The sequence below is a fragment of the Planococcus citri genome, chromosome 2 (assembly GCF_950023065.1).
Source record: "Planococcus citri chromosome 2, ihPlaCitr1.1, whole genome shotgun sequence".
Taxonomy (NCBI): Eukaryota; Metazoa; Arthropoda; class Insecta; order Hemiptera; family Pseudococcidae; genus Planococcus; species Planococcus citri.
In genome coordinates this window covers 71,571,456-71,595,782 of record NC_088678.1, presented here as the reverse complement: position 1 = coordinate 71,595,782, position 24,327 = coordinate 71,571,456, and the positions used below count along the sequence as shown (strand labels likewise).

Sequence of the window (24,327 nt, the reverse complement as noted above, 5' to 3'; positions counted from 1 at the left end):
TATTTTTTATGTATTGATTTCTTTCCCCTTCTCCCCCCTCCTGTCCTCTTTCCTCCCAGTTATGGGGGGTGGTCCTCCTGACTTCTTCTCTCTTGTTTTTAAGTTCAAATTATTTTTCGTTTTGAAATTTTTCAATAATTTTTCTCAAAATTTTTTTGTCATTTTTTTCAAATTTATGCTTTTAATTCTCGCGAGTTTTCTGATCTGAATTTTCACTGAGTTTTCCTGAACTGAATTTTCAAGAGTTTTATAATTTTCCATGATTTTGTTTCGAGTTTTATTGATTGGTTATTCTGTCTTAATTTTTGTTCTTAATTTCGGCTAAACCATTTTTCTTGAATTTTCGTGATTTTTTAGAAAATTTGCTCCTAATTTTGCCTCAAATTTTAGTAATTTTTTTCTGATTAAATTTTTGTAAAATTCCGAGCTTTTTATAGTTTTTTTTTTTTTTGAATTTTTGAGAGTATTTTGTAGACTTTAACATTTGATGGTTTGATTTCGATCTTTTTTTTAGGCTTCCTTGATTTTTTTCACGTTTTGTTTTTTTGAATTCTTATGGAATCCATTTTCCATTTTTTCAACGACTTTCCACGAATTTTCATGTTTTTGTTAGGTAGTGCTTTTTACTCAAATTTTTTCGGCGAAGTTTTCGTACTTTCAATCGATTTTTTACTCCGGAATTCTCGTAATTTTTTTCAAATTTGGATTTTAGCAGAAATTCTTTAATTTTTGGAGATTTTCTGTTTATTTTGAATTTCGCTCTTGAGTTTCATTTTCAGGTACCTACTTACGATTTTTTCCTTACAATTTTACTTTTTTTTCGCTCTTTTCAAAATTTCATCATTTTTTTGTTTCATTTTGACTTTTTCTGGTAGATTTTTTCCGTGTGTTGAATATTTTTTGTGTCAAAGTTTTCATCGTCATTTTCATTTTTTTTTTTTTCATTTTCTATTTATTCGTTCTCCGAGTTTTTGGCTTTTTCTGGCCAATTTTTTGCTGATTTTGATGGAAGATCACAGAGGGTTTTTTCAACATCATTCTTTGACTGAAGTAATTTTTTCCCTCCAGATCTTGATCTCTCCTCTACTTCCTGTTTTGGTCATTTTCTCCGAATTTCAATTATTTTGTTGCATGTTTTCCATTATTTTTGAAACGTGTGTCAATTTTTGTCAGATTTTGATGGCCTTTTTTCGCTAATTTGAGGATTTTTTTTTCGTTTTGAAGCATGGTAGATTTTTTTGCATTTGAATTTTTAAAATAATTTTCACAAATCACTATTTTCCATAATTTAGTTTATAACCCCCCCCCCCTCGCTCTTTACTTCTGATGTTAATATGTTTCGTGTTCTCAAATAATTCTTTCTTATTTGTGGAATTTTTTACGCTCACAAATCGTTTATTCGTTCTCAACACTTGAATAATTTTTCTCGTTAAATATTTCCTCATGTCAGAATTTCTGCAATTTTTCAGTTGGTATTTTTGTGTTGAATTTTTTGAAATGATTTTGAATAAAAGAAAAAATGTCGTTCCTCTCTGTTTCGATGAACTCTCTTTCACCCCCCCCCCCCAGCTTTCACTAGGTTTTTATTCGAATTTTGTTGATTTTTCTTTGTTTTTTTTTTTTTTTTTTGAAAAAACTGCTGTCGAGATTTTCGTTATGTTTTGTTTGTTTTTCGTAAAGTTTATTCAATGAGATCATCTCCCTCTCCTTTAATTTTTGAATATTTTCCCCCTAATTTTGGTGATGTTTTTTTTAAATTCTATGTAAATCAGATAGATTCACTCATTTCCTGAATGATTATTTTCTCCCAAAAGTTTCCCTTTATTTTTTCTAATCGGTTGTTGTGACAGTAATATTGCTGCATTAATGTGAAATTCTTCGACTCAAGCTTTAGTTAGTCGTCAGTGGAAATTTTCCAAAATGAAAAGAAACGAAACTAGAAAATTGTAGGTACGAATTCGTTTCGGTCTTGTCAGTCTCATATGGGTATGATTTGTGCGGTTCATAATGGCTCTGGTTACAATACACATATAACCACAATGAGCTCGACTCGTACATGATATTGAGAGTAACAACGACGACCCTAGTCCCGAACAGAACAGAACAGATATAAGAGAGAATTTATTCGTAGTCACGTGTACATCTGTCAGAGCTATTGGCGATGGGAAATTGCCGTATTATGTATTTTTTTCTGCTGTACCGAATTCGAGTCGAACTCAGAACTGTGAAGTTGGAAAGTTGTAAAGGAAGAAACGACACGAAATGTGGCTAAAGCAGGTTTTATTTTGTGTTTACTTACGTCGTGTTTATGTTACGCGGATAATATAATCATATTTTAAAAACGGAGCACTAAACACACACTGAACTCGCGATGTTTTTATTAGATATTAAATTTCGAAGTATAATTCGACGTCGAACTAATTTCACACACCGCGGATTAAAAATATAATTTTTCACGCATTTTTTTTAAACGGAGGAAAAAAAATTTCCAATTTGAAAAAAAATTGATCGAAATTATTTTTATTCGATTAATATTGTGGGCTAAAAACTTGAGAAAAAAAATTCACGCACAGCACGCACCGTTGCACCGTTGATTTGAAAATTTTCACGAATTTAACTCCGAAAATGAAAAAAATTGGGATAAAATGAATTTAAAAATCGGAAACCGATTACCACAAACACGTGGTACACTTGGATGAGAAAAATTTAAGCGCGCAGAGTAAGAGGAAAATTACACGTTTGAATGGTACGATTACGAGGCGCTCGTAACCGGTAGGCTGCTCACGAAACGACTGGTACTGGCGGCGATTGCGAGAAAAAATTGTGATAACGCGTTTCGGTGTCGTCGGTACACGAAGACAGCACGCGACCTTCGGGCTTTTCCCGCGTTTTTGTTTTTTTCTCTCTCACTCACTCACTCGCGAGCGAGGTGCAGTGAGCGCTCCGCGGTGAAAATTTTGGCGACGGCGCGCCATCGTCATGCTTTGGGTCTCTGTGCTGTCGAAGAAGTGTCTCGTGGATGAGAGAATTATATGAAATCATTGAGGGGGGGGGGTGTCAGAGGGAGAAGAGAGTAAGGTTGGCCAGTTTGACCCGTGGAAAATCGTTTGAGTAAATTTTCTAAGCCAAGGTGGTGATTATAACCTTGGAACGTGCCCCCCAAAGTGATGAGGTAATTGACACGAGTGGACGCGAGAAATTGGTGGAATTTGGCTTGAGAAGGTTTTCTCTGTTCACCGACTGACCGATTTTTTTTGTTGAATGAGAGAGAAGCAACAGGAAAAGGTCGTTAATGGTTCTTTGAGATGTTGATCTGGTCTACAGCTGTGAGTGTGGCATGACGGGTATGTGCTGCGGAAATCACAGCGTACGTGGTGTGATTTTTTTTCAAAAAAACAGGTCAATTCGCGTTGCATCGCCGCTCAGCATTCGACTTTCGAGTGCATTGATTTCGACGTTTTTGTCACGTGATTTGTGTGGCAGCAGGAGGGAAAGAGGGTGGGAAATGTGTGGCTTGGTTTTTTTACGTTTATATTTTTTCGAGCTTTCGAGTGAGTAATTCAGGCTGCTCTTTTCGAGCGATGTCAATTTAGAAATAATAGAATATGAAATACGTGTCGTGGTTTGGATAAGTAGTTTTAGAGACGAAGGAGGTAATTCGTGCGATGTGAAAATTGAAGTGATAATTCACGTAGTTGAAATGTACAACGCAGTCGAATTAATGAATTTGTTTGAAATTGGATATTGAATTGGAAAATTACGCTGGAAACAGATTGTAAATTGATGAAAAGAAACGGTCAAATGGAATATTGAAATTTCAAAAATAATTGTTCGAGTTATTTGTATAATTTGAAGAAATTGGATTTTAATATAATTATGATTTAGTCCGGCATATTCGACAATAATTCCTAAGGAGTATTTTAAAGCCAACTTGTCATAAAAAGTTGGGCTTACTAACAAAATAGTGCTAAAGTGAATTTTTCGATTATTGGCGAATTTTTGAAATTCAAATTCAGACCAACAAATGAGAAAAAAACCAAAATTTTACCAAATTGACCTAGAAAGCTGAAATTTGAGGTATACCCTATTTTTAGCCTGCCAAATCGATCGGAAACGGTTCCAAACCGGTTTGTATAGTTCTGGCGCCTCCAGTAGATTTTTGAAACTTGAAAATTTTACGAAATTTCATCAAATTAAGTTGGAAATTCCAAAATTTAAAATTTCCGAAATTCATCAATCAAGTAGAAAATTAATTTCAGCTAGGTTCTGAAATTCACGCTGGTGATGTAATTTTGTAATCCTCATATTATTCAATTTTTTATCTCTAAAAATGATTTTGGATACTTCTAAATTACCCTGAAGCTCTCACGAAAAAAAAAAATATATATTATTTTGTCTCAATATATCTCCTGCCTTTTTGCCAATTTTCTGTACTTTTCGATTGACTGAACTTGCTGAAATAATTAAAACAACATGTTTTGACAATATTTTCCACCCTGGATATGGTCTTTTTCGATCAATTTCGCTTGCATCGTCGAGTCAAATTACTCCCATTTTCACTCATTTCGCATTGATTTGGTGGGAATAAATACCTATTGCATTTTTAATGTGCCTTAAAAATTAAAAGTTTCTCAAAAAAACAAAAAATAGTCTGAAAAAATTTATTTTAAAACAGGGAATTGAATGAACTCAAATTCTAAAAATTGCTAAGCCCTAGAATTTGTGTCCCAAACTTTGAGGTATTTGGAGTGGCTTTGTGAAGAGAGTTTAAATGTTCCCAAAATTCTTTCAATATTGTTAAGGTCCTGTACGATCTTTTTACAGCTTAGATAAGTCAAAGTGGGTACAAAATATTCAAAAATTGAAATTGAAGTACGTAATTATTCAAATTTTGAACAATTTCAACCCCCTCCCCTCACCTTCCGTTACTTTTAATTCATCGTAGGTCTCGAGTGTTCCTACAATATCCAAATTATTTTCTTCTTTTTTCAAGTCGATGAGATCAGGGACTCGATTGACGAGAAAATTATCGAATATTAGTGAAATTACAATTTTAAAAAATCTTTTCGGGTATTTGCCCCCTTCCCCGAATCTTTTCTAATTATTTGAATAATAAAAAAAAGTTTTCAAAGACGACAGAAGCCGATAAAATTCAAAATTTTAAAAATAAGAGCCACCTTAACCCTCTTCTCTCAATCTCAACATCTGTTAAAAGTTAATGTCTTAAAATTTTCTGAAAATTCTTTGCTGAGTGCTTCAAGACATTGAAAAAATTGAGCCTTCGCCTCCCCCCCCCCCCTTCACTTTTTTGTGAGTAGTTGAACGATTTTGAGTTTTAAAGAGTTGGCGAATTTGAAAAATTGATTTTTAAAACCAGAAAAAGGTCACAAAAAATGATTTTTTGAAAATTTGGAAACCATTTTGTAGACCGCGTTAGTTGAATCAGTATTTTTTTTTCATTTTCAGACATTTCTTTTGTGTGTTTTAGAAAAATATTTTATTATTTTCAAGCTAGGATTGTTTCTCTTATTATTTGACCCCTCTCCCCACTCTTTTCTCTGCCATTTATGAAAGAGTTTTTTCTTTTCTGTTTTTTCAACAAAAAAACCACCTCTGAAGTTGGATGAATTGTGTTCAAAGTTCGAATCATTTTATCACCTTAAACTTTTGCGAGTTTTGCTACATCTTGGTGATTTTTTCCTACCTTTTTTGGGGTCAAGGAGGGGGGGGGGTCATTTTTTTGATGAATTTTTACAGCTCAAATTTTTGGCAAAGTTTCAGCGATTTTTCCAAAATCCCAGTATTTTTTTTCTGGTAAAATTTTGGTAGAGTTTCTCAATTTTTTTACAATTTTTTATGATTTTTTCGAAATTTTAGCGGTTTTTTTTCTGTTTAAATTTTGGTGAAGTTCCTGAAATTTAGACAGATTTTTTTCATTCTAAATCGTGATTTTTTTGTCTACTTTTCTACGATATTTCCGAAAATTTAGCGATTTTTTTCTGCCCAAGTTTTGGCGAAAGTCCTCGAATTTAGATACCTAAGTTAGCTTTCATTTCACATTCTCGTGATTTTTCTTTTCCAATTTTTTTATGATTTTTTCCGGAATTTTATTGTTTTATTTATGCTGAAATTTTGGTAGATTTTGTCGAATTTTTCCAGTTCCATCATTTCAAATTTCCGACTGTTTTGTTGTTCAGTTTTTCGATGATTTTCGTTCCAAAATCATAGTGATTTCGTGTTCGGAAATGTCGGCACGGTTTTTCAAATTTCTAGACACATTTTTCAGTTCAGGTTTTTGTGATTCTCCTAATTTTAGTATTTCTTGAATTTTCCATACTCATTTCCTAGATTTTTTATTTTTTTGTTTGGAGCTTTTATAAGTTTTCTTTAGTCAGACTCATTTTTTTCCCTTAAATTTGGGTAATTTTTTGGCACTTTTAAGTTACATTCATTTTTTAAATTTTTTTTGTAGCTGAAAATTTTTAATGATTGGTCCAAGTTTTCAATATTTTTTGACTAATTAAAAATCTGAAAGCTTGATTATACAAGTGTTTAATTCAAACTTGATGGGTTTCTCAACCTTTTCAATTATTTTACATATTTCAGGGATATTGATCCTCCTCCCTCGCGTTTCATTATTTTCCCTCAATTTCAAACCTTTAATGGGATTTTTGACAATTTTTCCAAAGTTTTGCATGAAGTAGGTGCTGATGATTTTTTCGAATTCGAATCTTTCAAGTAAAATTGATTCACTTTTGTACAGTAGGTATTCAAAACTACATATTTCTCTCAAATTTTTCCAACTTTGGGTTGATTCTCTTCTTCCTTGATTTCTGAAAAACGAGAGTGTCGTGTGATCCATCTTTTCAAAATTAAATTTTACGGGTGTTCGAAAAACACCCCCCCCTTCCCCTCGTCACAAAAAGAAACAAATTTCGGCAATTCAATCGAAAGTGATCGTGTAGTGGGTAAATATTGTGTGTAAATTTTAAAATACCAAAGCTGTCCTTTCAGGTTTCGTGAAAGGCATCTTGATTAAATATTTTCTTCACACTTGTTTATGCTTAAAACTGAACTAGATGCTTAATTAGAAACCTTGTGTAGTAAGCATGCGTAAAATTACCTTTTATCAGTAAATTATTGTAATAAAAGTTCAAGTTGGCATATTTTCTCGCTCATATTTATACACGTTTTTATCGATAGATAAGGGATATCTTAATTGCATTGAAATGCTAATTTGATCTCTTTATCAAGGGCAAATGTCAAGGCATTCGGTATTGAGATTTTTTGTGTAAAAAAATAATTCGCCGTGTTATCGATATCACGATTATGTTCTTCGTGTCACCGTTGACGCACATATGACGTGAAAAAGCCCAAGCCATGGCATTTTTCCGGTACTAGGGTATTCGCTGTGGCAATATACACGTACTAAAAAGCAATAGCGTATAAAGTTTGACGCCGGCGATGGCAATACCATACACGCGGGCACGAGCGTGTTAGGCAAATTTGAAATTTCGCAAACCGTATTGTAAATTTAAATCGCTTTATGTACGTACGAACGCGTATAACGCGACGCGTGAATCTTTTTGATAAGCGCTTTGTACGCTATTCGACGTAGTCCATTAAAGCAGCTTGTCAATCAAAAGCTCTGTATCGCGGGTGCGATTGAAGTGACAATTCCCATATGAATAGAGCATCATACGTACGTGTACGTAGGGTATAAGGGGGTATAGGCGGAAAAGAGGGCTTTTTATATCACTGTCGTCGGTTTTTTTTCGCTCGCTGCGACGACGATGATGAGGTACGAAGTCGTCGAGTACGACGACGGAAGATGGGTTGGTGCCTTTATTGGAGGTGAGTAAAGGCCATGAGCTACGACGACGACGTACGAGTATACTAAGGCTGCGAAGATGGCGCATATTTGATAAACGGTCGTATTATCGAAGTGGACGTGTTGCTAGTATTTGACGTGAACGAATTGATGGTTGAAAAAGGCTTTCGGTGTATCTTTTCGATCGTTTCGTTTACCTATAGCGGAAGACTTTAAAGTATACGAGTTGCGATATCTTACCAGATAAGGGTTCCATATTGGTGAAATAAAACTCCAAAGAGATGAACAAATTATCATGGAAATCGCGGCTGCAGGCAGCTCCTTCAAAAATACGCCATCACGTGTCGATTCGAATTCGTCGTATTTTATTTTACTCGTAGATCACACACGTCTTGCACCATCGATGGTGGAAGTTTCCACAATTCCACCTCTATTTTCGGTACTACGATGTGGTAATCAACGATGTGCCGAGATAATCGCTGAATTATGGAGTAAAAAAAGAGACATAAAGAGTAAATAACTGGCTAGAGTGTATTAGGAGCAAACGACGACGACGTTCGCCACCAGACAGACTACGAATCATACGCCACTTTTATTCGCCTAACTACGAGTTCACGAGATTAAAGATATAGTACGTGGTGTACTGTAGTGTACTCGTATAGTGTGTCTGCTGTGTACTCTCTCTCGCGCTATGGTTTTTATTTATGTACGTATATTTGGGCCCGATTTCGCCGCAGTGCCAGTCTTTATGGCGGAATTTATCGCGCAGAAATACCCGGCCGACGTTATGTACTGTAGATAATGTAAGAAAAAATACCGCAGCGTCAAATCCGCTCTCGGTTTTATGCTCGTAAACTCGCCTGATCGATGGAATTATCGCGTACAGTACAGCTCGAGTAAGTATTTGTACGACAGGCTGGGTGCCGAAATTAGCCTCGAATTCGGATTCGATCGGTATGCGTGGTGGATCTTTGACGCTGGGGTGCCCCCCCTGCCCTTTCAGGATGTCTTCGTTTATTATTTTTTATGGATTTGGTCGATGAAGAATGGAAGTCCGTGATGTTGGGGTTCAATTGTAGCACTGCCAGGTTCTGAATTGTCTGAGTGATGAAAATTGAACAAGTTTTATTTGAGGGGGGGGGGAAGGGTTATACTGATGAGGAAAATTTTTTTGAGCATGAAATTCGAAAGCAGCCCCTGTAAAAACCAAAATAATTTATTGGACACACGAATTTTTCATTTTTTTTTTGAAATTTGTAGAACCAGTTGTGAGCCTCAGTAGGCTTGTATCAAAAAAATACCCTTAAATGTGAAATTAGCACCTTCAAAAACCAAACAAACCATAGGTCACTTGAATTTTTCAATTTTTTCCAAATTTTAGAACATTGTTGTGAGGATTGAAATGCTGGTATCAAAAAAATAAGTTCAAATTCGAAATCAGCCAAATTTTTTGAAATTTGATAGCTCTTTTAGTGAGGTCTAGAGAGCTTGTAATGAAAAAATAGGTTCAAATTCGAAATTAGCACCTCCAAGAACCAAGCAAACGACAGTTTACTCGAATTTTCTGAATGTTTTGAAATTTGATAGCCCTATTGTGAGGTCCAGAGGGCTTGTATCTGAAAAATAGGTTCAAATTCGAATTTAGAATCTCCAAAAAGCAAGTAAACGATAGGTAACTCGAATATGTTTCAAATTTTTTGAAATTTGAGAGCCCTGTTGTAAAGTTTGGAGGGCTTGTATTAAAAAATTGATTCAAATTCGAATTTAGCACTTCCAAAGACCAAACAAACGATAGGTCACTCGAATTTCTCAATTTTTTCGAAATTTGAGGTCCTTGTTGTGAGGTCTAGGAGACTGGTATCGAAAAAATGAGTCAACTTTCGAAATCAGCACCTCCAAGAACCCAAAAAACAACAGGTCACTCGAATTTTCCAAATTTTTTGAAATTTCAGAGCTCTATTGTGAGCTCTAGAGGGCTTGTTTCAAAAAAATTGGGTTCAGATTCGAAGTCAGCACCTCTAAAAATCTAGCAAACAATGGGTCACTCAAATTTTCCTAATTTTCCAAATTTTTTGAAATTTGATAGCCCTATTGTGAGGTCTATAGAGGGCTTGTATCAAAAAAATAGGTTCTAATTCGAGATTATTAGCACGTCCAAAAACCAAGCAAACGATAAGTCATTCGAATTTTCCAAAATTTTTGAAATATAGCCCTATTGTGAGGTCCAGAGAGCTTGTATCAAAAAACCAGGTTAAAATTCGAATTCAGCACCTCCAAAACCCTAGCAAGCAATAGGTCACTCGAATTTTCCAAATTTTTGAAATTTGAGAGCCCTATTGTGAGGTCCAGAGAGCTTGTTTCAAAAAAATTGGGTTCAAATTCGAAGTCAGCGCCTCTAAAAATCAAGCAAACAATGGGTCACTCAAATTTTCCTAATTTTCCAAATTTTTTGAAATTTGATAGCCCTATTGTGAGGTCTATAGAGGGCTTGTATCAAAAAAATAGGTTCTAATTCGAGATTATTAGCACGTCCAAAAACCAAGCAAACGATAAGTCATTCGAATTTTCCAAAATTTTTGAAATATAGCCCTATTGTGAGGTCCAGAGAGCTTGTATCAAAAAACCAGGTTCAAATTCGAATTCAGCACCTCCAAAACCCTAGCAAGCAATAGGTCGCTCGAATTTTCCAAAATTTTTGAAATTTGAGAGCCCTATTGTGAGGTCTAGAGGGCTTGTTTCAAAAAAATTGGGTTCAAATTCGAAGTCAGCACCTCTAAAAATCAAGCAAACAATGGGTCACTCGAATTTTCCTAATTTTCCAAATTTTTTGAAATTTGATAGCCCTATTGTGAGGTCCAGAGGGCTTGTTTCAAAAAAATTGGGTTCAAATTCGAAGTCAACACCTCTAAAGATCAAGCAAACAATGGGTCACTCGAATTTTCCTAATTTTCCAAATTTTTTGAAATTTGAGAGCCCTACTGTGAGGTCTAGAGGGCTTGTATCAAAAAAATAGGTTCTAATTCGAGATTAGCACCTCCAAAAACCAAGCCAACGATATGTCACTCGAATTTTCAAAAATTTTTGAAATATAGCCCTATTGTGAGGTCCAGAGAGTTTGTATCAAAAAACCAGGTTCAAATTCAAATTCAGCACCTCCAAAACCCTAGCAAGCAATAGGTCACTCGAATTTTCCGAATTTTTTGAAATTTGAGAGCCCTATTGTGAGGTCCAGAGGGCTTGTATTCAAAAAAATTGGGTTCAAATTCGAAGTCAGTACCTCTAAAAATCAAGCAAATAATGGGTCACTCGAATTTTCCCAATTTTCCAAATTTTTTGAAATTTGATAGCCCTATTGTGAGGTCTAGGGGGCTTGTATCAAAAAAGTAAGGGTCATATTGCAGGTTTAGAGGACTCGTATCGAAAAAATGAGCTCATAAATTCAAAACCAGCATCTTTGAAAACTGTTACCCGAATTTTCCCCTATTTTTAAAAAAGATTTGGGGGCTTATTGTGGTGCATAGGAAGAATGTGTCAAGAAAACGAATTGAAAACCGATGTCTGATAATTTTAATAAAATTCAATAAATTTTGATTTTAAAGGTTTAACGGTTCTGGAAATCTACTCTTCGTATTTGGAATTTACGTCGAAAAATTCGCACCTTTCTGATCCCCTAGCCCATTTTGGAATAAAAGCTAAGGTAAATCAGTGTGATATGATAAGAGATTACGTAGCTCATCATTTTCATGAGATTTCAAATTTGACAGTATTACAACGCTAAAACCAAACGCTCAATCACAAAAACACCACTACCTTTGCCGGAAAAAAATCCCCAAACCCAGGTAAAAATCAAAGCCTAACCTCCATTTCGAGTCTGAAAATATTCGTATCGCGATATAGGAAAATACGTATATTCTCGACGACGTTTCGCGATTCTGTATATATGGTGGTTTTTTAAATAATTATTTACTTTTTGATCCGGATTAGAATTGCGACTAGAAGAAGCCTCTAGAGAAATTTCCACCGATATTGGAATGGTTTTTTATATGTGTGTTTATTTTTTTCGATACTTGGCTTATGTATTTACTTTGCGGGTACCTATGCTTATTTTTTTCGTTATACCTATACAGCATTATATATTATTGTAGGTTATATTTGGGATCGCGGAAATGTTGGTGTATCGTTGGGATACCTACAAATTACAATAGATGTAGGATGCCTCTATTTGATACTTTTCTATTAGCTTGTTTATTCGTAAAATTGGTGTCTCTTTGATCCTGCTCCTGCTGCTGTTGTCATATTACTCGAATGTAGATAGGTAAAATACCTGTAAAAGGTAGGTATCTATCTGCGAGGTAGTTAGCAACATACATGATAAGACCCTTTATAGCTCGATGTGCGAGCAAGTAAGATTTACTTCGGTGAGAAAGCTTAAATTTAATGCACTTAGACTTCGCTCGTGTCTGTTCTACGATGATGTGATGATGATGATGACTACAACGTCGTCAACGTCGAAGTAAAATAACCATCCGATTATGAAACGTTTCGTAAACCTTTTAATGGTCTTATAAACGACTTATATTCATAATGTAGATATTTCATTTCGTCACATTTACACGCACCAGTCGTACCAAAAGCAAAGGCGTCTGCTTGTTTAATTTGTAGAAATGCAAAATGAAAGACTTTGTATGTAGGAAACTATAAGCACGTCAAAGGAGGCAGAGTCCCTTTATTCTACTTTCCAATCCTCAGATTTGGTCCATTTTTCTTAGAAATACTGTTGAATATTTTTGACCCTTTTGCTGCGCCCCTTCTCAAAAAAAATGAATATTTTTTTGATTTTGTTTCAACTTGAGGGGAGGGGGGAGAGAAGCTTCTGGCAGCACTTTGTTTGTAGATAGAGGGAAAATATAGAATACGGAATTATTTTCTCACCCGAGGTAACAGCTTAGGGGGGTTGGGGGTGGAAAATTCCAACTTTGTAAAATAAGGTACGCCCTAATGTCAATTGAATTATTTAATCCATCTATAGTCAAAAGTGATTGACTTTTTGAAATTCGGCAATCAAGGTGGTACTCGAACATCAGCACTAACCTGGCGTTTAATTATTCACTATAGACGAAAAAGAGAGAAAAAAAATGGTAATTTGATTACCGTAGAATGGTCCGAGCTTCGGAATACGATCCGTTGTCGGGGGATAATGAGTCCGAAAGGTAGACCAAGAAGAATGCAGAGAGTGAGAGAATGAAAGAGAGAATTTACATCATGTTGAAGTGGTACTGTTTACGTGTGTATGTATGTATACGAGTCGAGCGTGGAAATTCATTCGATAATAAAGAAAATGTTAAACTTTAATACGTGATTATTGTCCTTTTGTCGAATGTGTTTTTGTCGCTGTCGTATGAAAAACGATTTCGTCCTAGGGCACGAGCTTGTGTTTGTGTCTGTGTAGTGTGCCGCACAATGCTTTGTAGCGCCATTTACATAAATTTGAATGCTCGCGACTTTATGTGGAAGTGTTTGTGTGTGGGTTTGTATCTACACGAGTGCGAAGTTTAGCCTTCATTTGGGTACACATACTATATGCATGTATGTCTATGTACGTATAAACAGTGTCGTGTACCTAACCTAATGTGTTGGTCGGATATTTCTGTGCGAATATTATGCGAAAACAAGGTAGGGAATAAGGTACCTTTAGGTATGAAAGAGTCCGCGAGAGGTAGAGAAAAAGCGCAAGAAGAAAAGCTTCTCACCTTAAATGTGGTGTACTTTCTTACATATGTATGTATAGTATACTAACTCTTATTTTGGTCTATAGGTATACTTAGGTTAGGTAAAACGACGACGATGATATACCATACACACACACGTAAACGTGTTGCGAAGCATTAGCTGAGAAATTATTTCGCGCCAACCTTTCATGGAATTTAACTCTTTTGGAATTGTTTTTGCGAACGTTGATTTATTTTTATGAACTATACGAGTATATACGGTAGCGTTAGCGTTTTTAAAGGGGCAACGTGGTATGGTGTAGTATTTTGCGCTGGTTTAATCCATTATTTGTCTATTTCGTTGTTATTGTTAGTCTTTGGTTTAGAGAGAGGCACGACAGGCAAATCTACAGTATTTCTGTTCAGTTTGTTGTACAGTATGTGTTTTGGTTTACAACATGTTTTCACGCTCGCAGAACCCAATAGTGTTGTTTTTTTCCTCGCCTGTGGCCCCTCGACGCATCTTTGCATTCGGCCAAAACAGCTGGAAAATGTTCGATTGCGAGGCAGACGAACCGAGGTATGGATTTGTCGAGCATTAGAGCGATTCTATCGGTGGTTCGAGAGATTAAATGATGGAAATATCATCGAGATGCTGATGACGTGAAAATTACGAATAACCGAACGAATGAATGAACGAGTCGGGGAAAAGGTTTAGTTTTCATTGCGATAGGCTGAGAAAATCGCAAAAAGGGGGGGGGGTGCTGCCTGAGTCCGAGTGTTTTTGATTTGGCGTGGCGTGAGAAAACCGACGTTGGTGTGGTTTAATTGGATAACGGATGCGAATGACGTGTGAGTGTTTGAATTGCTTGGAATTGTGGTGTTTTTTCTCGTCGTAATCGTTGTTGGCCTTTTAAATTGCGGCGTTTTTGGCGGTGATTAGTGAATTTTATCGTGAAGGTGGTATTTCTGGGAAGGTTTCTGAATTACCAATAAAATACCCTCATAATTGATAAAATAGTTGGTTGCTAGTAGTTCCAGTTTTTTGACTTCGAGGGGGATAGTATAGAAATAATGAAAAAATGGAGCGAAAACAGAAACAGAAACGAAAACGGAAAGTCATTTCAGCGTTTCCGGAGCACTGGAAAAAACATAATCTAAATTTTTGAAGAAAAACTGAAAACTTCAGAATTTTGAACAAAAAATGGGTATTTCTGAAAAAAATATACAGGGTGGTCCATAAGTCAGGCCGCACTCTCGAGTTTTTCTCATCATGGCGAAAGCGCGATGTGCTACGTCGAGCTCACGCTGCAAGGAAAATTAAATGGTTGGGTTGAAATTTGTCCAGACGTGTTCTAAACATTCCAAACTTTATTTATCACTACTTACTTAATATGCATTTACGTAATTTTAACATGGCATAAAGGACTTTTTTGTAGAAAATTTTTCTCTTGTTTTTTCGATTGTGCAGAATTGCAGCCTCACTTATGGACCACCCTGTATATACTCAACTTTTATTTTTCAAGGTTGAACATGGGCTGATGGACCGCGTAGTCCAAACCAGAAATATTTTTTAAAAAAAGTCTTCAATTGTGAAAACTTCTACTCGAAAAAAACTCTCTCCAAGAATTGTTTGTCGAGAAACAAAATTTGTTCTTGATTTCAACATTCAAAAAATGATTTGAAATTCGAGAACAATTTTTTTGAAAAACTTTTTTTTGAAGAAAATTCTTCAACAGGTACTTTTTTTTGAAAATGAAATTAAGTTATTGTAATTTTTTTGGGCGTGGGGGGGGGGGTGACAGGGAAAATTTATGAAATAATTCTGTTTCGTAAACAACTCGTTTTTGACCCAAATTTTTGAAAAAACTTGCTTTAAAAAAGGAGGGATGAAAAATTCATAGGATCGGCTCTCATTTTCTTGCCATGGGCTCACTTATTGGCTTTCAGCTTCGTCATAAATATCACGATTACTATTTAAATGGGTGTAATGAGAGTAATTTGCCATAATTAATTCTGAATACTCGGATTTGTCTCAATTCCAGAAAATACCGATGTAATTTCTGATAATTTACCAAAATTACTTTTTCGTAATTTTTGATAATTACTGAAAATTTATCATTTTTACGTGTAATTTTTTGTTAACTTGCTTGTAATCTTTAGAAGGTAATTAGTAATTGCTTATAACTTACCACAATTACCCAAAATTTAACAGAATTACTGGTAATTACCGATTTTTACCCGTAATTTAGTGTAATTTCTCGTGATTTACCGTGATTACTTGCAATTTTGTTTTAATTACGTGTGAGTTACCACAATTATTACTCGTAGCGACCCGTTGGTGGAATTTTTCTCGTAATTACTCGTAATTTCAAGCAATTTTCCGTATTTACGGGTGATTTACCTCGATTATTTGTAATTTACCGTACTCACTGGTAATTTACCGTAATTACTCATATTTTACTGTAATTGATCTTGATTTACATAATTACTGATATACGTGTAATTTACCGAAATTAGTAATTACGCGTTATTTACCGTAATTACGCGTTATTTACCGTAATTACGCGTTATTTACCGTAATTACGCGTTATATACCGTAATTACGCGTTATTTACTGTAATTACGCGTAATTTTTTGTCATTACACAACAACTTGCATTTTTTGTGATCACCTACTCATGCTGAACATTGGTATTCTGATCTTCTGTCTGTGATTACTCGTCATTTATCATTAGTAAATTATTCGTGGTTTCCCGTAATTACTCGTAATTTCTCGTCGTTTACCATGAGTAATTACTCGTAAACCATAATCACTCTTAATCTAGCATAATTACTCGCAATATCTCGTATTTACTCTAATTTACCGTAATTACTGATAATTTTCCGTAATCACTCACAATTTTCCGTAATTACTGGTAATTTACCATAAGTATTTATAATTTATCGTAATTACTCGTAATTCATCGTAATTACTTGTAATTACTCGTAATTCATTGTAATTACTTGTAATTTACCGTAATTACTCGTAATATTCCGTAATTGAGTACTGGTAATTTACCACAATTTCTTATAATTTACCATAATTACTTGTGGGTAATTCACTGTAACACATGGTTTTTTGCAACAACTCCTAATTTGTTGTTAGTAATTTTCATTGCCTTTTCACTACTTCAGCCAGGTCCAAATTCCCTCATTAGGAATATCAAAATTAAGAAATAAGTTTGATTTGAGCAAAAGTCTCAAGTTCTCCCCTCCTCTCTTATCTCTCCTTCGCCCAATTTAGCCTCTGTTCAAAACTACTGTTCATTCAATCTCTAAATCTTAATTATCCCGTGACAAACATTTATTCAGAAATGACATGAAAAATCGGGAAAATGTTCAAAATATTTTTTTTGGGGCCCTCAAAGGGATTTCATTCCCTCCTCGACTCCTCGTCTTCTGCAGCTGTTTCATTCAATGGTGACAAATCAATCGACAACCGAATTACTATATACACAGTGTTGGTGTACGAGTATTTTCCTTTCAATCAACCAACACAGTTTGAAGAAAGAAAATCCGTCTAAAAATATACCTCTAATACGACTACTACAACTACGTCGTCGAAGTAAAAACAAAATAAAAGAAAAAGTACTTAAAAAAAGGTAATTTGCATAATTTCGCTACAAAAACCAAAGTTTTTTATGTCAACTCGTTGGAATGATAAAAATAAGGTTGTTTTTTCTCTCCTACGTTAGTTCGTTCGTTCGGTTCGCTTCGTGATGCTGAGGGGGGAAAAAACCGAAAGGAAAATAAACGGTAGCCAAACGGTTAGCTGAGTCCGCTCGTCACCCCCCTCCCCCCTTCCCCATCCCCGTACCGAACAAAGAAAAAATTTGATGAACTTCACCGCGTTTTAGCCCATTTCCCGCGAGATTTAACGTAAATTTTAATGTTCGGATGAAATTTAAATCGTTAAGCAGAAATATTTGCGTGCTTTGGGGCGCGACCGGCGACCGTAATAAACAAAACGTTTTCGATAGATTCGCCCAACGCTACGTTATACGGAAACCGCACAGTTTCAGCCCGACCGTCCCCTCCCCGTCCCGCGTCCTCCTGTTGGTAAATACGACCGCTGGAAACAAATTTAAAAAATTATAACCCGTAATAATCGAATTATTGTGCTGATAATTGAAAGTCCAGATAATCGCATTCCTTTTCGCTGAAAGTTTAACAGGCTGTATTTCTAGTATAATTTTTTTTCCTCCAAAAGAGATAGAGAAATGGTTTCTTTATAGTGAAACGTCTTCGTGACTTGTGATGAGGCGTCTTTGCATCGAGCAAATCATCTTCCAGAGTGGCTGTATACGACTTGAATGATATTCTCGCGGATTTTAATGCCATAAAATACTAAAAACATGTAGATTACAATCGTATAGTAGATCTCGACGTTTGTTCCACGACGACGACGGAGGAGGGAAAAAATGAAATTAAATGCCGCCACCAGCACCACGCCGTATACTATACTATATAGCTCACAAAAGCTCGATATACTTACTCATATTTCTTCAGGCTATAAAGCAGTTTTCCCATTTCATCCATCCCTCGTCCTTCTCGTCAACTCATCTCACTGTTTAGCTTCAATTTTATGGCGAATAAATTCGTACCATTGAAGGGATGGGGTGGGGGAGGAGGTCAGGGCATGACAGGGCAGCTCAGTGAGTACACATCCAGCTATGCATAAATGTAAATACGGGCTATAAGCTCGTAGATGAAAGTACGATGCTGTGCCGAGCTATGCCCTACCTTTGCAAATCGAGAACGCGAATTAATTTACTTTTGTTTGTAAGTATAAAGTTTTACTTTACCTAGCTTTGAAAAAAATTAAGAAAAAAAGAGAAAATTTAAATTAATTTTTCGCTGAAACACTGTTTGCTGTTTTTCTCTCTCTCTCCGCAGTCTCCATATGGTGGTTTTTTTTTTCGTATGCTTAATCTCGTCGCAGCCACTATCGCAACTCGCAACGACGACGACGGGTTGTAACACCTCGTAATTTCGGAATTAAAAGTAAAAAGAATAATATCAGGAACGGAAGCACGTGGGAAATGAAGGGAAAAAATACCTCTCGCGTGAAATTAAAATTCGCGGTTTAACATAATACCTACTCTTGAAGAAAAGGGGTAGCATGCGGGTAGGTTGGTATCCCAAAAAAAACCTTACGTTGCTGCTTAATTACGATATAACGAGTGGAATTTTTACAGTTTTTTTTCCACGTTGGGAAATTATATAGCAGAAAGGGTAGAAGTGAATCGTTGAACTGAACGAATGGTCTGTAGATTTTTTTTCGAGCGTGAAACAATATTCTATCACGTGATGTGTGGTAAACGAGGTTCAGAAAATCACTTCCAATGCTTCAAACTTGGGTTCAAAAATAGGTACTCTCAAAGAAGATGAGGCCGGAATTCCAGATCGCTCGAAATTTTTTGAACCTGATAAAGCTGTATTGAAAAAGCCTGCAAAAATATATCATCAGCCAAAATTTCAATTGCTCGAGTGTATTTTTCGATTTTTGGCGAATTTTTGAAAATTAAATTTGAGACAAATGAGAGAAAAATCAAAATTTCATCAAATTGATCCAGAAAGCATTTGCTGAAATTTGAGGAATATCCTATTTTCGACTCGTCAAATCGATTGAAAACGATTTCGAATTGTTTTGAGCAGTTCTAAAGCCTTCAGCACAGTTTTGAAACTTGAAATTTCCACTAAAGAGCCTTTCAGGATAAGATAGTGAAGTCGGCACTTCCTCCAATTTCGACGAGATTCACCTAAAATGTTGGTTTTGATGTGAAAAACCATCCCAAACCTTTTTTTGAATCCAAAAAATTAAAAATTCTCGTTCTCTGGGGGGAGGGTGGTTCAAAAATATTGAAACTTTTAAGGAAAACAGCCACTATGATCTTGAGACTCTCCATTAAACGGTCCTGCAAGTCCTTCAGTTGTCCTGCTTTTCATCACTTTTCATGAAAAATCCCTGTTTTTTTTTTCAATCCGACTTCAAGTTTTCAATGTTTAATGCATTTCTCCTTTTTCTGGAATTTTGAAAACGTTTTGTTAAAAAGGGCTCATTTGCTGACTTTTGGGAACTTGAATCACACATTTTTGGAAGCTTTGGCTCTCACTTCGCTCGGGTTATTTGTTTGTCATTTTCTAAATTGAAAACTTATATTGTTCAAATTCAAGAAATGTTCGAAGTTTGAATCAGAAAAATAAACTTCACTCTGCGTAAAAAAAATTTTTTTTACTTCTCAAAACATGAGTTTTTGAAAGCTTTCGGGACTCGTTTCCTTTGGACTCGTTTGATTTTCTTTTTCATTGATCTAAAAAAAAATCATCATTCAAATTTTAAAATTTTGAAGCCAAATAATAAACTCCTAATTCTTTACCCAAGAAAATATCGTTTTTATACCTCTTAAAATACCAATTTTCGAGATCTTTTACCCTCTCGCTTCACCTCCAGGAGCCAGAACCTATGTAGAATAATTGTAGATATATATTTTTTTTTTTCGTAATTAGAAAATAATTCCAGATTTGCAGGAAAAATAAAAATTTTTATACATTGTATGATTCAGCAAAATTATACCTATCAATTGACAAAATTGTTTTTTTTTGTCTCTTATATTATGTTTTATTTCGAAAAATTTGTATATTTTTTTCAACCGTGATTCAAATTTTCCTATATTTTTTAAATTAATTTCTTATGTTGAAAAAAATAAAAATAAAATCAGTGATAGAATTATTTTTTCAACATTCGCTCGCTTGAAAAAAAAAATCTTGAAGTGTTTGAAGGTACTAGAAAAGAGAAAAATTTGTACATAAATAAAAATTTGCCTCTCTCACCCACCCCCTCTCCTTTTAAAAAATCTTCTACTGAAGTTCTGCTTTTATATTTTTGAAATTTTGCTTGGACACCCTGTAAAAGAAGAGTTTTTTGAGATAAATAGTGTGCTAGCATCCCTGTAAAGCTGCAAGTTCGAAAAAATTCTGTTGAAAATTATCAAAGATGAAATTTAAAACGTCAATTTTGTTCTCTTTGGAGGGGGGGGGGGTGGGGGTGATCTAGTGATTTGAAAATTTCATCGTGGGAGTTTTGGACTGTAAGGAACATTCCTCCTTTTGGAAAATTGGATTTGGGGCAATGTCCTAGAATTTAAAATGGTGATTCACCCTTCCTAATTCACCAGGCTTTATGTAAATTGCAGATACTTGTGGTTAATTAACGGTAATTGTGGTAAATTACCGGTAATTGTGGTAAATTACCGGTAATTGTGGTAAATTACCGGTAATTGTGGTAAATTATCGGTAATTGTAGTAAATTATCGGTAATTGTAGTAAATTATCGGTAATTGTGGTAACTTACTGGTAATTTTGGTACTTTAATTTGACGGTAATTGTGGTAAATTACTGGTAACTTTAGGTAAAAAAAAATGTTATTTTGGAAAATTACTGGTAATTGTAATAATTTTGGTAAATTATCGGTAATTGTAGTAATTTTGGTAATTTACTGATAATTGTATTAATTTTGGTAAATTACTGGTAATTGTAGTAAATTTGGTAAATTACCAGTAATTGTAGTAATTTTGGTAAATTACCGGTAATTCTTGTAAAATGCTGTGAATTGTGGTAAACTGTTGGTAATTGTGGTAAATTTGGAAAATTGATGGTAATTATGGTAAATTACATGTTTTCATGGCAAGTGACTGGTAATTGTGGTAAATTACCAGTTATTACCGTAAATTACCAAAATCTTTGGCGAATTTGAATGATTATGGTACAGCAGGACGATTACACATTTATGGTTTCTCGTCAAAAACCCATTAGTACATGATTGCTGTAAATTACCAATAATTATGTATTGTAATTTCTGTGTAAATACGGTAATTACGGTAAATTTAGGCAAATACTGCAAATTATTGTGTAATTACCGATCGATTCAGAAAAGTACCCTGGAAATCCAATTTCGTTCGTACTATTCCACCTCTGGTTAATTTTTCCAACGGAAAATTCGCCCAAAAAAGAACACCCGGATATTCTTATGCAATTAAGTTTCCGTTTTCGAGGACAAAGTGAGCGCGAGCGCGAGAGAGAGGATAGAAAAGAACGCAGCTGTCCGTCGGATAAGATTTTTCCAAGCCAACGAAATGACGATCTTTAATCGGATTGAAAATGCGGAAGGTGTCGCGTTATCGCGTTGTTACACAATTTATATATTATAGAATACAATAATATAGTAAAATACTTATTCTTCGGAATAGAGTGAAATTATAAACAACTCTCGAGCACGACGACGACGACGTGAAGAGAGCAAAAAAGTTTTACCAGCACGACGATGCGATAGAATTGTCGGAAAAGATATTCGTTTTAGAGAAGTTGCCTGCCTCGCCTCGGTATAAGTATATACGTAACGTATGGCTCTGCAGCAAGAGCTTCCACTCTTCCAGCTTCGAGATAGTTTTTCCTCTCACGTAGTTAGAACTTGTGTGGTGTTTGGAGAAAGAATAGGAAGAAGTATGCGAACATATATTATAGTACGAATGTAGGTATATGTGTGGTTTGTGAAAAATAGCAAACGGATGAGAGAAAACGACGTAGTGGTGGAGTCAAAATTCTAGTACATGTAGGTAGAGTTGCGAAGAAAAAGCAACTGCGGTGTGGAGGCGGTATAAATAATACTTAGAAAGAGAGGCAGCGAAGTATGAGCCAGTGTTTGGGTATCTGTTTAAAAATCAGTTAGAGCGAAGGCGAAAAAAGGCGAAAGGTAGCACGTACGTCGAGTTTATTATCGATGGTTGAAACACCGGTCGGCATTTTTATAACGGAAAATTATTATACGTGTACGCATATCTACGCAATACGAGTCCGAGTCCGCCCCCTCCCCCCTCCCGAACGTCTGTTCAATCCAAAGGTGTATAGTTTTTCCGAGGCCCACATACTACACAACTATCGTACGAGTACGTGAAACATTAAAGCTTTACGATTGCCAATTTAAAAGCTTATATGTCGGTCGAGCTTTCGACGAACGCGAAACCCGAATCTTTGTTGATTTATTATCGCGAATCGACGTGCCCCTGTATCGATTTCCACTACCCGTACTCACGTGATCCTCCAATAAACTCTGGCAGAAGGTCATCTGGCGCAGAATTATGACTTTTGTGAGGTTTACCCTACCTCACCCTATGTTCGAGTCGAACCGTGAACTCTGCGAAAGTAGATTATGGTCAATTAATAGACGTGGGGGAAAAAAGTCTTGAAAAATGTCTTAATAAGCTTTACACTACCTAAACCTAATCGAGAATCTCCAGACGATGATTTTTTTTTCCTTCGCCACGTTCTTCGTATCATATTTTTATAAAAGGTACCTACGATAGAGCTGTTGAAAGAACGAGCTGCAACAAGTAGCGAATCAAAATAACATTATGGGTATTTTCTCGAATACCGTTGTAGTTTTATTTTTATTTTTTTAGTCGACTTTTTGAAGTATTTTGTCGTGTCGTTACCGAGGAGTAAGCAGTCTTTAAAAAGGTCAAATTGGCTAACTTATTTACCCCGGTGAAAGTTTCGGTATAATGGTTAAAGTTACATTTTTCATTTGTAAGATATGTAAATACCCGATGCTGGCTGGTTAGGTTATGAGAGGTCGTCTGCTGCTGCTGAGCTGAGAAAAGTCAGCGAATTAATCAACGTGAATATTAAATGGGTGGGGGTTTGTGTCCTGAGGGGATTCAAGAGCACGTGTAGCGATCGAGTTGCCGAACTCGAGTATTCGTAATTTTGATAGGCAACTTTTTCAACATTTGTGTGTCTAAAAATGAGTGGGATACGGTTTGAGAAGGCAGTGCTAGTTGGTAAAATGATACAAGTGTGAGATGAGTTGCCTACTTTGCTCCTATTCTAGTTATTTTTCGCTTCAAAAATTCGCCTCCCAATTAAAGCAAGTACCCCAGCCAATTATTGCTCCTTCGAGTAACCCAATTAGGCAACTACCACAAATCTCGAGCTCGCATGCATTATGCATATAAATTGCATACTCGACACTTGTATCGAAATTCGCAATAAATCCGGCGCTAGTTGGAAGATTATAAGAACACACCGAATGCATTTATGTATATTTATTGTAGAACTTACAAAGTACCTACGCGATTGTACTCGTACTACGAGTATGTTTTGTAGCGATAATTTTAACACGGTTGGTTTTTCATTTTGTGTGTTACAGGACACCGGAACAATGTCCAAGCGTGGTCAGCTTACTGGCGGAAAGTTACAATCCTCATGTGAGATACGGAGCTGCAATGGCGTTAGGTATTGCATGCGCCGGTACCGGATTAAAGGTAGGTTTTCACGTTGTTTTCCCCCATCATCTGCAGGGTGATGAAGGATAGAAGTAAATGAGTATGTGGGAAGGGAAGGTGTAGGCGGGGGTAACTTACGATATACGTGCTAAAGAGAGAGAATTATTTTTATACGAGCCCGATCCGGCGCGGCGTTTCGTGTATATTACGATTTAACGGTCGAACTTGGAGAGTGTAAAAAAAAAATTACCCAAGAAATTCTCCGCGCCGATATACGAGTATATTTGCTGTAAGTGTATCCTTACGGTGTTATTTTAGTGTAGTGTACGTAACGTATTGGTATAAAAAGTTCTTATTTTTTGTTTCGAAATCGACGTCTGTTCGGGTTATTAAAAGCGTTGGATGGCAGGTGTGCTGTGCTAGTGAGAGATGGGGTGGGGAGGGGTGAAGGAATACTGATGTCG

General features: G+C 35.7%; 2 protein-coding genes across 3 annotated transcripts in view; one reads left to right on the top strand and one right to left on the bottom strand.

Annotated features, from left to right (window-relative positions):
- 5-HT2A (5-hydroxytryptamine receptor 2A) overlaps positions 1–8,411 on the bottom strand; it is a 96,188-nt gene extending 87,777 nt beyond the window's left edge. Inside the window, exon 1 of one of the 2 annotated variants that reach the window (XM_065352894.1) lies at positions 8,072–8,411. The gene's annotated coding sequence lies outside the window, so the exon portion shown is untranslated. Of the gene's footprint in view, positions 1–2,299; positions 2,838–8,071 lie in introns of those variants that run through there. The other variant, XM_065352893.1, reaches the window with a different exon arrangement.
- Positions 1–24,327, top strand: part of Rpn2 (Regulatory particle non-ATPase 2) — a 397,281-nt gene that overhangs the window by 328,181 nt on the left and 44,773 nt on the right. Inside the window, exon 12 of the mRNA XM_065352887.1 lies at positions 23,788–23,902. Coding sequence (XP_065208959.1) covers positions 23,788–23,902 — 115 coding nt within the window. The remainder of the gene's footprint in view (positions 1–23,787; positions 23,903–24,327) is intronic.